At 32.5% G+C, this 14,969-nt stretch overlaps 1 protein-coding gene across 1 annotated transcript; it reads left to right on the top strand.

Annotated features, from left to right (window-relative positions):
• The first annotated feature begins 4,282 nt into the window (after positions 1-4,282).
• Positions 4,283-5,991, top strand: LOC132754221 (probable G-protein coupled receptor 19). The gene has a single exon (XM_060744821.1). It carries the CDS (start codon positions 4,300-4,302, stop codon positions 5,452-5,454), a length of 1,155 nt encoding a protein of 384 aa, XP_060600804.1. The 5' UTR covers positions 4,283-4,299; the 3' UTR covers positions 5,455-5,991.
• The last annotated feature ends 8,978 nt before the right edge of the window (positions 5,992-14,969 follow it).

The following is a 14,969-nucleotide window of genomic DNA, read 5'->3' as shown; positions in this document are numbered from 1 at the left end:
GTTCTTGTCTCTATTGTTCTGTAATCAGTCTTGGTCTCCGTTTTGTTGTTCATTCTTCTGTCATCGGTCCTCGTCTGTTATTCTGTTAACGGTACTAGTCTATTTTTCTGTTATTAATCCTTGTCTCTCAGTTCTTCTGTAATCGGTCCCTGTCTCTGTTCTTCTGTTATCGGTTGACGTTTCTATTCGTTTGTTGGCAGTTCTTCTGCTATCGGTTCTTGTCTCTATTTTTCTGTAATTAGTCTTGGTGCTACTGTGATCGGTGCTAGTGTCAATTTTCTGTTATTAATCCTTGTCTCCGTTGTTTTGTTGACAGTTATTCTGTTATCGGTCCTCGTCTCTGTTCGCTTGTTGTCAGTTCTTGTCTCCGTTCTTCCTTCTGTAATCGGTCGTCGTCTTAGGTCTTGTACTTTCGGTACTTGTTTCCTGTTCCGTTAAGGTCTTCTCTTGTATCCATCGTTGCCGTCATGCTATGTCGATGTCCTGGTTTTGTCAGTCTTGTAGTCATTTTATTCGTTCAGTGGAGTATCGGGGGATCGAACTCACGACCCCTTGATTTGTAGGCAGACAGTGTTACCACTGCACCATAGCGCCCGCTGTGAATAATAACCATTTTTGAAAGTCCTTTATACATTAAATACTATTTCAATGGCTAACAAAGGGTGTATTACAATTATATTTTAACACCTCTACTATGTAGCCAACCCACGTGACTTTTATATGTGGTCAAAGAAAATATTACTCGATTTAAATAATATTTTTATAGATAACATTGCTGTTACTTTAAGATATCCCGGTAATTTATTGGAGGGTACCCGGAATTGTAATGTCTATCAAGTTTTCTTCTTTTTATTACTTTTAACATTTAAGTTATTTATCAATTTCAGCTTTGCTTTTCTCTAAACAGCCTGACATTGTCAGAATTGTCAGCAAAAATAAAATGTAGGTACCACATGGGGAAAATCTTAAGAAAGTAGTTTCGTTATTGGAAAGTGTGAAATTATATTTTGATAATTTTCACTGTGAAATTATCAAATATAATTTTCACGGATTAATCAGTAATCCACTGAAAAGCATAAAATAAAAAACTATAAAACTAATGTTATTGAAAGTCATATCTGCTAAAAATGTAAACGTTATCCGCAGTAGCACAGTCGGTTAAGTGATTGACTGGTGTGTGAGAGGTCTATGGTTCGATTCCTACTGTTGCCTTTTTTAAGACCTACGTACTGTTTTTTGGGTTTTTTTTTTGTTTTTCTTTGGGGGGAGGGGTGCAGTATATATTTTAAAACACATTTTGTCTCGGATTTTGTTGTGTTTATGGCATTGGAATGGTATTTTTGACATTTCAAAATAATCTTTCAATATTAATTTTAAACCATAAATACCATAATAAGTGCAAAATATATGAAAACAAAATGAACAACTTAAAAGAAATGATTGCTACAAATAATTTTGAAAATTACGGAACACCTGAAGTGACATTTTCCACACTTTCTCCCGGAATTGAATTCGTTTTTACGAGATAATAATTCCCAATTAGAAATATAATTTCGTTTTAACGAAATATAATATCTTAATTACGAAATATTGATTCGTTATTAGACCTTTCTATCTTAAACTGAAACGTAAACGTAAACAGAAACATACTTCGTAATAGCAGTCAATCTTAGGGGTTTTCTCAAACGTAGTAAAGCTTGTATTAATTACTCAACAAAATCACAAGGTTTCGTATTTTCTAAACTGACATTCGCCTAAAAAGAGTTGCAGCAATTTTCTTCGTCCCACCGAATAAGCACATATATTAACGACTCGGTGAAGTAGAACTCTAGAATGGCGCTGAACGTAACTAATTGACCTGTATTGCTTGATCTCCCCTATAGCTTAATCAACTAAAACTCTATATTTCTGAATAAACCTGTTAATCTTTCTGCATTTTCTTTTCGAACATTACGTCTGTTAATTTGCTGTGATGTATATGGGGTCTTAAAGGGATGTCGATTAGGATCAATTTTATCTCCTAGAAGAACACATTCCCCTGGAAATGGAAGTATGTCGCTGCTAATGTCTAGCATAAGATTAAACTGCTGAACATCATTGAGATGACCGGGAAATCCTGACGTCACCATCTGAATCTACAATAAGTTGCGAATTGATAGCGTGGAAGTGACGGTATCAAGAATAGAATTGTTCTTGTGGCTCATACATTGGTCGCAATATTTCGTGTGATGTTCCATCTATTGCAACAACTGTGTTGAGACTAAGTTATATCAAGTGATATGAAGATACAGTATTTTTTCATGTCAATTTACATACTGATATCAGAAATGATTCAATATACATTTTGTTGTAATACAAATTATATTTCTATTAACTCCTCAACATATCATGTCACAAAACAATGTCCTTTGTGTTTCAATTCTTTACACCCCACTAAGATTCGTCTGTCTGGTTTCCGTATACAGCAAAAATGCATGCAAAAATCTTGAAAAACTACGTTTTATTGTTTAAGGTGCATTGCAACGTCGACGGAAAGTTTCTTTTTCAAAGGAAGAAACCTTATTAATTCTAAGGGCATATGAGCTCACCCATGTAGCTGGACCAACGTTATAACTGATATCAAGGCTGTCAAATAACCATCAGTTGCAGTACAGAACGGATACATTAAAACAATTGAAAGACAGAGTATCAAATAAGTTCGGTCGACTTCTTCACAGCACTATTGATACCGTTGAGGATGCTGATATAAGGTAAGATTTCATCAATGCTCAGAAGAATAAAACCGCATGCTAGTATCTAAGCTAAGAAATATTTTCTGTAATGAAGATCAATTAACAAAATTTCAAAATTAAGGATTTTACAAGACAACATTTACGTTAAAGCGGACATGTGTTGACCGATGATTTATATAAGCGGCCGTGTAATAAGTTTATATATATAATACTCTTCTTGAAGCGAACCTTAATTGAAAAAAAAAAACAAACAAGCAAACAAACAACTGCACATTGTCTTGTCGACAAAATCGTGCTGTTGATGATAGACACTACTTTTGTATAAAGTGTAATATTTTCATTATTAAATTTGATGTATATATGTACAGGACACATGTGCAAGGTATACGGGACTTGTTTCTCCACCAACCGAAGTTAACACCAGGCAATAGAGCTATCAAAGGGAGCTCCTACTTCAACAGATCAGTGAGTCCGACGATGATGATGTTGGATAGAGGAGCTCCACAGCCTGCGGGCGGTCAACATCAGCAAAACAAGCAGGTTGACAACAATTACGAGAGGGCAGGTTCAGGCCGAATTCAACACAACACCCAGTGCCGGCTGTTTCAAATGTTGCAGCCGGTCAACGTAATCGGCCGGTTCATCGCAGGAGGAAAAGGCGCTCCCTTGCAGATCAAATTAGAGAAAATCAGGCTCTCGACAGGAGATTCCTGACAAAAAAGTTAAAAAAATACTCCGTGAACTTGGCGTAAGCAGTGACAGCAGTGATGACAATTACGTTATGTTCCACGTACTCACACATAACTTTAAAATGGTCATTTTGGTTATCTTTGTTGAGAAATTAACATGACAATTAAGTATTTGAAATAAGAAACTTGTTTTGTTTTTAAGTCTATATAAACATTTTGGTTATATTATATCTATTATTGTGTTGGTCGTTTATAGAAATAATATAGCAAACATAATCCTGTACAAAAACGCTGTATTTCAGTTTAAGCGTATTGATCTTTATAATTATCTTATTTTCCACATATATGTTTTGAGAAAATCCCCAATTTTATTCAGTATTACGGAGTCCGTTTACGAAGTCCGTTTAAGATAGAAAGGTCTATTACGAAATATTAAACATTAAACATTTTAAATTGACCTTTTGAAGGTGAAGGTCAATTTTATTTTCTTGGTATCCACCCTCATCGTCTTCAGCATACCCATATTAGGTTAAAACACTCAAGATATTACTTGTACTATAAAATGCCTCTAGCATTCATATTTTCTTAAAATCAGTCCTGTCTATATGGATACTTTGAGATGTTTCTTAGAACTGTTTTATAAGCCTGAATGATAGTAGATGTTTATTATGTTGCATATTTTTCAAAGATTGCAGGGACTGTATTATTCTTGTGAAGAGTAATGACGTCATTGTTAGATCAAAATAAATGTTCTTTTAATGATTGTCTCCACAAGTGGTAACAGCATTAAAATATGTTCGTTAGGCAGTTTATGTTACGAATTTCTCAGGAACGCTGATCTGATTTTTTTACTTTCAGATTTGGCGGGATAAAGCAGTATGACTTTTAACTCGACCATAGCTGTGGACATATCATTGCCTGTTGTCAAAGATTACGATGATTTTAGTGAAATACAGCCGACGTACAGGATTGTTATTGAAAGTGTTTTATTCGTTCTAATATGGATAACCAGTGTGCTCACGAACATCCTCGTGTGTGTCGTGATTTACCGGAGCCGACGGGTGCAGTCAACGACCAATTACTTCGTCGTGTCTATGGCCTTTTCGGATCTTTTACTGACTTTATTTTGTGTGCCATTTATTTTGTCGAGAATTATTGCTAATCGATGGGTGCTAGGATCAATTTTGTGCAGACTTATTCGATTTATTCAAATTTTAGCGCCGACGACGACGGTGTTTGTGCTAGTGACGATATCTGTGGACAGATTCTATACAATAATTTATCCGTTAAGTTTTAAAATTACACGTGGAACAGCGAAACATTTGATATCAGGATGCTGGTTGTTTTCTTTTATATCTAGTGTATTTTCTATATATTTTTACGAAGCCAGCTATTACGGGGATACATTAGTATGTCCACCATTTATACCAAATACAAATCTAGCTAGTGTAATATACGGATCAAGTTTTGTAGCGTTAACTTTCGTCCTTCCCGCCATATTTGTTTTGGTTGTGTATTCAAGAATCTTCAGATATGTTTGGACAACTGGAGTCAGACAGCGTCGTGTAAGACGGACTGAAAACCCCGTGGCAAGAAATAAAGTGAAAATGGTAAAGATGTTGATAATTGTCACTGTGTTAACGTACATAGGCTTCAGCCCACATTACATTGTTCAATTAAGTTTTTCGTTTTTAACAGTTGCGCACATACATCCGGCAATATTTGTAGCTACATTTCTACTTTTGTTTTTAACAACGATTATGAAACCATTGATATACATGATGTACAATTCTAATTTCCGACGAGGATGTCGGGAAGTGTTCTGTATGTCAAACATGCGTTGTTACAGGAGTCACACATACGCCATAACAACAGCGTCAAATATTGGCAAGAAAAATCACGTGGGAGTCATGCCGGTGGACACCGGAAATAGGATAGCTATCCAGTCTCCGACGTTTACTTTTAACAGAACTGTGATATCTGAGAAAACAGCGTGGCCCGTGTCGGCTAGTATATCAACAACATATTTATGAAACAATATACATTTGTGGAACATTTATCTGTGAAATATTATTTATGAAACGTATTTATGAACTAATATTATTAAGCAAACCATATTTAAGAAAACAAAATATATACATCTATCTTATAAAGATAATTCAAATGGAATATTTAACTTAAACGCACAAGATCACCTATATAACAAAGTGGCTTTGGATTGATCTTCCAGTGTCAATACATTTTCTATAGTTCAATTTCTTTTTTATTAAAGTATAAGAGTGCCAGATCAATTTACAGTGCAAGTAAAATGCATGTTATGATATTAAAGAGGAAATTATTCGTGCCTTTGACGCTTAATACCTTACATTAGTGCCTCATACCATAGATGAAGAGTCCTGTCCCAAATACTGCAGAACGTCTCTAAATTCGTGCTATTTTGTATGACAATTTTGAATTTGTTTTTAATGAAAATATTGTCATATCAACAAATAAAGCGGTTGACATTGTAGGTAGTCCGAAGGATGTTGTTGAAAAAAAGTATATTGAGTCATATTGTAGGTAAAACATTTACAGACCCGATTGGATGGTGAATACTCGTACGTTTCGTTATTTTCCCTTCTAATTTAATCGTTTAAATGACGTTGAAGCTTGCGTCTTTGACAGAATTGAGTGCATTAAGTCTGTTTTGTACGCAACAGTTGTTGGTAACACGGCGGCTAACACCTGTTATACAATTTGTTTCAAAATACTAATGAACGTTTCTAAAAACATATCATTCAGGACATTCTTTCTAATCCGTTCTATTTTTAGAAGCGAGCTGCACAACAAGTCATTCAATACAGGAGTTCACAGAGTTTGTTTGTCTGGATATGGAATATCAAGCAGTTTTGGTCAGTTGATTCATTGACAAAATGAATAACTAACAGTATGATTTGGTTTAGCGGGAAATAAATTAACAAAAGGAAGGGCTTTACGTTCTATAAGCAGCAAAAGTTTCATTTCAAAGTATTTTGTCATGCAATAATGGGTTCAAAAGCTTGGTCTTTGTTTAAGCACAGACTAAGATACTAATTTCTTTTTCTTTTTGTTTAGGCCCTTATTAATATTTATGATTAATCAATCTATTCTCTGTGACTAATTTTGTATGCTTCAATTATGAAACATTCAACATTTTGTTAATTTTAACTTTATGTTGCAGTCCGTTTATTGCAAATGTACATGTATATATGCTTACACGACTTCACGACTTATAACAGTGTCGTCACATGTTATCGTTGTAAAGAACATGGTGTTTCAAATTAACAATAAAAGGGACGGGTCGGTTTTGTTTTTATATCTTGTATATTTATCTTTATTCATTAGTATGTGTAAAGATATTTATAACCGAGATGTCAAGATACAGTCATGACGTTAGCGCCAAATGAATATCATTTTAGTTATAAGTTGACCGTCACTAGGGAGAATCTGTAATCTGCTCTCGCATTATTCTGTGTTTTTACGTAAATGACCGCCAGAATCACCAGCATAAACATGTGAGACAAGTTTAAGTAGTTGTTTTGTCGTCAGCCAAACCGCCACGAAAATGAATAAAAATAGATCAACATGCTCCACACCAAGGTCTGTGGACCTTCTGTCCAACCTACCTGTTTTTATCGTGATAAGGCGGATTAGGGTAGTTTTACAAAAAGCGTATAAATGAATTGCATCTGTTCGTGTCAATTTTATCTTCACCCTGTTACGTTGCTTTGTGTTACGTTAAAATTAGATTTTATAAAGTTAAGATAATGCACATGTCAAACACCGGATGTAACATGATAACTTTTGTATACATCCGATTGGTTTTACTTATAAAATGTTATGTTTTACAGCAATATTGTTATAGAAGTTGATAAGAATATTTTATAAAATGTTAATAAAGGTCTGGTTAATTAAAGTCAATGTATTGTAGTTTTATATTTATATATAACAGATAATTTATTCACCCATCAATTTAGAAAGTTTCGTAACAATGGTGTAGATCTTCAGATCGTGGTGAAAATAAAAGAAGATTGCTCGAACCTTTTTGATTACTAGTATATGAGAATCATTGACATTCTTTCCTGTCTACATAAATGAAAGAAGTTTAATTTTTCATTAAGAACATTAACAATATGACTTGCATATCTATCTACATAATTGAGCAGTTAAATTAATTTCGTATGTTGCCAATTTATTGGAATCAATTATAGGATAAATTATACTTATAGCGATTTGAAAAAGAAAATTTCTGTGAATTTTTATTGCCGTTAAGATTCCAGATATCCGAACCAGTATTGCCTTGTTATTACTCTCAGATCTTTGTATGGTTCATATTTTAGGAAAAGGAAGCAAATTAAAGTAATTCTTATATCATTTGATCAACTTTTTCTTTACAGTTAAGCTAGTCTTGTGGGTTTGTTTTAGGAAAATGCACTCAAGTCCCCAAAATGATATTATTTTTATCACTCAAAACATTTGAATTGTCCTTGTCACAACTCATAGACTGTATAGATCGACATCTGGGTCATATATTATATTAAGGACTTTAGGACAGTTAGAGTGTTTAAGTATAGAAGTAAAAAAAAGCAGACAACAACAACAACAACAAAAACAAAAGACTTTGTTTTGTTTACATTTGGCTTTTTTATGACAAATTATTTCAAGTTCGAATCATTTTTCAACTAAAATAGTAAAAAAACAACAATACATGTCAGCCTCTGAGTCTTTCTATTTGAAAGATTGTAAGGAAGACCAAAATTTTAATGTACTCATTTGTGAGGGATCATGAGTCTTAACAAGTCCTACCTTACAAAAAGGAATATGAACTCGATATGTATTAAAGTCAACTGGTATTGACCCATATTTCATAATATTGCACCATCAACAAATGAAACAGTCTCAAAACTCTATATGGAAAACAAAAAGAAATGTTTAACATGTACACAATTTGCTTTTCCGTGTACGTATTTACCAGTGTCAGTATATTTTCAGGAAACAAGGTAATAAAATTTCTCTCACAGAGCCAATCGTTGCATGTTACGAAAATTTTGTCCTATGATTATTTTTGTTTAGACTTGATCCATATTTTTCCGAAATAGAGAGAAAGGGTAATTGTAAAACAGATCGGTGACTTACAAGATGTAGACATACTTGTCGTCTGATCTGAAAGCAAGCTGTTTACAAAAGTTTCTGTGGTCGCTCTTGGCAGGTTAAAGCTTCACCATAAATCTCACCTTAAGCTAGGCACATTGTTATGTTGCCGTTTGTTTCACAACAGTATTACACATTTTGAAAACATTATCCTGAGGTTGGTTGGGGGTATTTTTGGCCTTATGATCGTACAAATCGTCAACACTATAAGAGGAAGTCATTACATCATAATAGAAGCATTTAAATGTCTTTAACGAAGTTCTGATAACAACTCGGTAAAGCTCTTTATTTAAAGAACAGTGCTCACACACATAAGGTATAAGATTCGAGCCCCCTTCTTCTGTGCTACGATATTTTCTCATTTTAATATGAAATGGTTGTATATCAAACGACAGAGGCCCTGTCACAAACGGAGTGAAATCGAATATGCTAGGACATGTTGAAATGATTTTGAAATGGTGTAATATGTCAAATAGAAAATATTTAAGAATTGATAAAAGAAAGGCAATGGAGAAAGTAATAAAAAGAAAACAATGTGCATTGATTATGTATAAAATAAGCAGCACAAATGTCCAAGTATGATCCGAACCATAAAGCAGCAAAAATATTGCAACTGAACTATTTTCGACATTCTTACAAACAGACGCATGTGAAATATCTTTAATTGTATTAACTTATAATAAAATACAAAGTAACATATATAATAGCAGGAATATCCTAGGTTAAACCATCGGATCGTTGCAAAATGGACAGGTTATAAAAATCTCCAAAATAATGCAGTAGTAAAGACTTGTACATTTTTGGACCACTTGCTAATTGGGGTTCAAACATGGACTTGATAATTCAAAATAAACCTGCAGGTCAATGAAGACTATATTTTTCAGAAAATATTTGATTTGGCCAACAATCTTTGTTTGCGGCCATGACAATTGGAATATTGTAAATAACAACAAAGAAATGAAGTATGAAAATAGATGGTTTATTTTTTGTTATTTAGTGCTTGTTATGGTGACATGTACGCATTTTACATGTTTATGAAATAAGTACAGCTGTAAAATAAATTAACAAATATCCCTGCTGGTTAATTTATAACATGGCAATGCATTGTGGTAAATTATTATTATAATATAAGCCAGCAAAGAATACATCTATTTTTAGCATAATACTACGCTTATATTGATGTGATATAACTAAACAATATTCTCACTAATTACTGGCTGCAAGTCTGTCTTTATGATACTAAAGGGGAAAATGCAATTATTTTCTTTTGAAACTTATGATAGCATTGGCTTTGTTTTTTTTCCTATTACGATGGTGTTTTTTTAAATGTTTTTTCATCGTTGTAAAGATAAGGTTTCCGCCTTCCACTCTTCGTTCAGGAATATGAAAGAGCTCTAAACTATAAAATCTGTATTTTCGTTTAATGAAAAGGCAAAAACCCAATTGATATCACGAGAGCGATTTGGTGTCTCATGACTCAATTGGTATCGCTCCGCCCACTGTGTCACGTGACTCAATTGGTATTGCTCCGCCCACTGTGCCAGTTATCCACGTACAGACAGAATTACAACCAAGTAATGAGAAAACATGTTTGCACTAACGTACATTTGAAAACAATTATCATAGAAAAACACAGTATAATACACAAAACTTTACACACACTAACTATGTAAGAAAGCAGTTTATCTAAAAATAATTATAACAATAATTTCATAAATTAACAATTATTCTGAACCATTTATTTTAATCTTTGGTCCCCCTAAAAACACCGTACAATTATATTCAACAAATAAAGACATACAAACACAAATAAACAAAAAACAACCAAATTCTTTTAAATCTGGGTTTATTCGTTCCTGATATACACCTATTAAACAATTGAACTAATGGCAACAACAGAATTTAACACAACATGTCCATGAGATAAAAATGTAACCTAACAATGCAGGTACAAGTAAAACAACAAAAAAATATCTTACAGATCAATTCAAAAATGTGTACACTTGGTATTTGCTATTTTTGGAATGATTCATAATAACATGTATAACAAAATAAAATTGTCCAATGCAATGCATTTTAACCCCTCTTTTGTTTTATCAGTATAAATGCATTTAGGATACTGTTTCACTGTTTTGGGTAATTCTACCAGAATGAAAATGAATCCCCTTTAAAATTAGGAGCATTTATACAGCATACATAATTATATTAAATGACAGAACAATTTCAAATGAACATTTGAATCCTGACTGAAGACTAAAAGCCCCAGCCCTAAAACAATAATGTTGTTAGTTTATTCCACCATTTCATCATATTAATAGGTTTTTCTTTTGACCTCTATTGAATGGACATCTCTGTAAATGAACCACTTTTAATCATATAGACTGGAACATAGAATAATATATTATGACCCAGATACCTAAATGTACAAGTTTTCCATTTATCCTTTCAACAAGGATGGTAAAAGACTTTGGATTTTTATGGGTATAATGAACAAAAAACAAATAGAACATGTACATGTATAATATACAAAAATTGTAACCACTGCAGTCTTGTTACAATAGAAAAAATACATTTAAATAAGTATTGTTCATGCTCACCATATAACCGGGTATATTTCTTCTACAAATGAATTTCTTATCACTTTCTGCTAAAACAACAACGTCAACAACAAAACAAACAATAATCTGAGACAATATTTACTTTACTGTTAACATTTTACCAGCAAGATTTTCATTACCACCTTTACCCTAACTGTGAAAACCCTCACTGAAACAATAGTATTGATAACATTGCATGGGGTACATGTGTACTGTGACTGTATCTATACAGGGAAACAGGGAAGGTATGTTTGACATTGCAAACTATAGGCAGAAAAACTTATTTGTATGAACTGGTACAACCAATATTTAATATTTTCTTGCAGATTTATTTTTACACTCAGACCTTTTTTTAATAAAAAAAAAGACAATTACATCAGGTTTATTAGTTTTTTATATTATAGAAAAATTCTGGAACCAATCTTGGAAGAACTCTCTGCCATTGGTCAATTTAAAATATGTTCTGTGAATAAAACAATTCCCTGCCTTGTAACAAAGTATCAAGTTCTCATATGACACAAATCCCCAAGTTTTGGTACAGTTTACCAAAAATCTGACATGATCTATATAATGGCTTGACAAGTTTGGGTAAAAGTAGTAACAATACAAAATACTTTAAATATATCATATAATGATCACAGTTTTAGTTGACTACATGAATAAACACCACATATCCTAAAATCATTACTTTGAATATCAACACTTTGTTCAAACTATATCCTTCAATTTGATGTGACATTCAATGTTTTTACTGGAGAAAGATTACATTTATAACAAATTAAAACAATTTGTTAAAGAAACTATAATCAAGTTATGTTTGAAAAAAGAAAAAAAGAAGAAAAAAAATTCCAGGAAAGAATAACCTTCTACTGTGTGAAATGGCACAAAATTATGCAATTTTTCATCCACAAATTAAAATATAAAAGAAAAAAACCTATTATTTTATATATTGATCAACATGTGAAATCAATAAATGAATTGCAGATTATGCAAATTTTAGTGTTGTCACTAGTTTCATGGATATTTCATGTTGTTTGAATGAACAATCAGCATGTTGTGAAGTCTTAAATGAGCTGTTTATGACAAGATCAATACATATAGGCCATGCTAAACAACATCAATATTTCATATAATCTGTACAAATCTATAAACCTTGTAATCACTTAACAAAGCCTGACATTAGTGAGACATTAAGGTCTTACTATATCACGGAAAGTGAAAGAGACAAATTAACTTTTAACTCTGTTTGGTATCTACAAAAATTTATTTTGAGACCAAATGTTTTATAAAATGAACACATGAACAGCAAAGAGACAGGTTGTTTTATTATTTTGTTTGGGTTTTGAATCACCTGGACTCTGTTAAGGTCACATAGTGACTTTCTGGCTTTACTGGAAAAAGAAGAGCTTTACTGCCCTTCCATGCTGTTTGTTTTGTTTGTTTGTTTGTTTCATTTTACGCCTTTTCCCAACAGTATTTCAGTCTTAGGTTCACATATAGCATGTATATGTCAATCAAAAATTCACATATCATACGGATAATGTCAGACCTAGGTTCACATATAACAACATATAATTCTGGTATTCCAAACGAGAATGAAACTGATACAAATATACTTATATATAAGTAAAGTCTTATTACTAGTACAGTAGATGATAAAGCTGTAACTATGGTAACATGTGTAAATTACACTGATAACAACAGATCATTGACAAACACTATAGCTATAAAGAATTTTTTTTCTGTCCAATTTTATAGATGGGAAATGAAAGTCTTGACTATTAAAAAAGATTTATTCTATGTATATATACATATATTTTTAGTAACAAATTCACCTGATATCAGATTCTTTTTGTTTTTTAAAATTATTTTTAGCCATACAATTTCCTTTTCCTTTCATAATTTAAGACAAATTCCAGGAATTTTCAAAATAATCAAGCAACATATAGGGATTTCACAGACTACCAAAAGGAAATGAAAAAAAATCTCATGGCAACATACTAAACCTGTTTAAGCAGACTAAATTATTCTTTCAGCCAACATAAAAAACTTATTAATATGTCCACTAAACAATATTTGCAGATAAAAAATGTATCAGCTTACAAGGTCCATGTGTTTATTGTAATGCCATATCTGGTCTCAGTAATATATAGAATGGGTTCTTGATTAAAAGATTGTTATACATGTTTATTCAATTAGACCAATTTCTAAATGGACATGGCTTTTAAACTGATTATATTGTAAAAGAATGACTTTCAGAACATCTAAAGAAATTAATTGAAAACCCCAAGACCACTCTCTGCACAAGCAATCTATTTAATGAAATCAACATATGTTTTTGTACATGTAATTACTGCAGGCACATTACACAAATATTTTGACTTTCTGTGACCTTTCAATAATGGATAAAAATGAAGCCTAACAATACAATTAGTTCCATAAGGTAGCCACTTCCAAAATGTAATGTAGTAAGTTTAAACTTAAATGTAGTCAATCATTACATAAGGTAACATAATATTTACCGAGTCTCGACATATGTAATGAGCAGTAAGCAGATAATATAACATATTCACCTCTAACATAATGTATTGGCCCCTAATATAATGTATTGGCCCCTAACATAATGTACTGACCCCTGACATCATGTAATAAGCCCAAATGTCTTACATTGACCCACTACATAGAACGAAGTGAGCCCATCTGTAATGCAGTAATGATCCTAACTTAACAAATTTGTAACGTAATGATCCCCAATATAATGTAGTGAGCCAAATAGTGAGTCTTAACATATGGCAGTGAGGCCCAGTGCTATGTAGTAAGTCTCAAACATAATGTTTTGACTTCTAGCATAATGTAGTGAGCCCCAAACATGTCTTCACTTCAATACAAGATAGTAAGCCCCAATCATGTTTTCACTTCAATACAAGGTAGTAAGCCCCCCCCCGACATGTTTTGATTTCAGACATAAGGTAGTGAGCCACAAACATAATGTTTTCACATCAAACATATGGTAGTTAGGCCCAAACCATGTGTTGACCTTGACATAAGATAGTAAGGCCCAAACATAATGTTTTGACTTCAGATATTAAGGTAGTAAGCCCCAAACATAATGTTTTGACTTTTGATATAAGGTAGTAAACCCCAGACATAATGTTTTGACTTCAGGCATAAGGTAGTAAGCCCTAGACATAATGTTTTGACTTCAGACATAAGGTAGTAAGCCCTAGACATAATGTTTTGTCTTCAGACATAAGGTAGTAAGCCCCAAACATGTTTTGACTACAAACAAGGTAGTAAGCCCCAGACATAATGTTTTGACCTCAGAGATAAGGTAGTGAGCTCCTAACATAATGTATTGAACACCAACATAATGACATATTGACCTCAATATAACGTAATGATAACAGAACAAGCAGTATAACTGGCCATTTTTTTTCTTCAACATATGAACAATATGAAACAATTCATATAATTAAAAGCAAAAGCATGTGCAGTGATACTCATCAAACATGTGACAGTTAAAGCAGTGATTAAAATTGTGATTTAAATATTAAAGCTATTATATTACACAAACAATTTCAAACCAACAAAACTGCCAAAGTCAACATCTTTTCATAACATTTTGATGGTTTTCTTTTCTTTAAAAAAATGACATTTAGCCCTGTAACTTCTATTCTTTATCTTTATTCTTTTTCTCTGGGGTAAGGAAATTGGTTATTAATAACACACAAATCATATAAAGCAAAAATTTCTGTTATTTCTGCTTACAAAATAAAACATTT

Source organism: Ruditapes philippinarum, unplaced genomic scaffold (assembly GCF_026571515.1).
Source record: "Ruditapes philippinarum isolate M1 unplaced genomic scaffold, ASM2657151v2 ctg2024_1_1_1_1, whole genome shotgun sequence".
Taxonomy (NCBI): domain Eukaryota; kingdom Metazoa; phylum Mollusca; class Bivalvia; order Venerida; family Veneridae; genus Ruditapes; species Ruditapes philippinarum.
This window is presented reverse-complemented; position numbering and strand designations above follow the sequence as displayed.

Bases quoted from the DNA above. Each gene is read 5' to 3' on its own strand.
- LOC132754221 (XM_060744821.1), top strand. From the start codon at position 4,300: ATGACTTTTAACTCGACCATAGCTGTGGACATATCATTGCCTGTTGTC.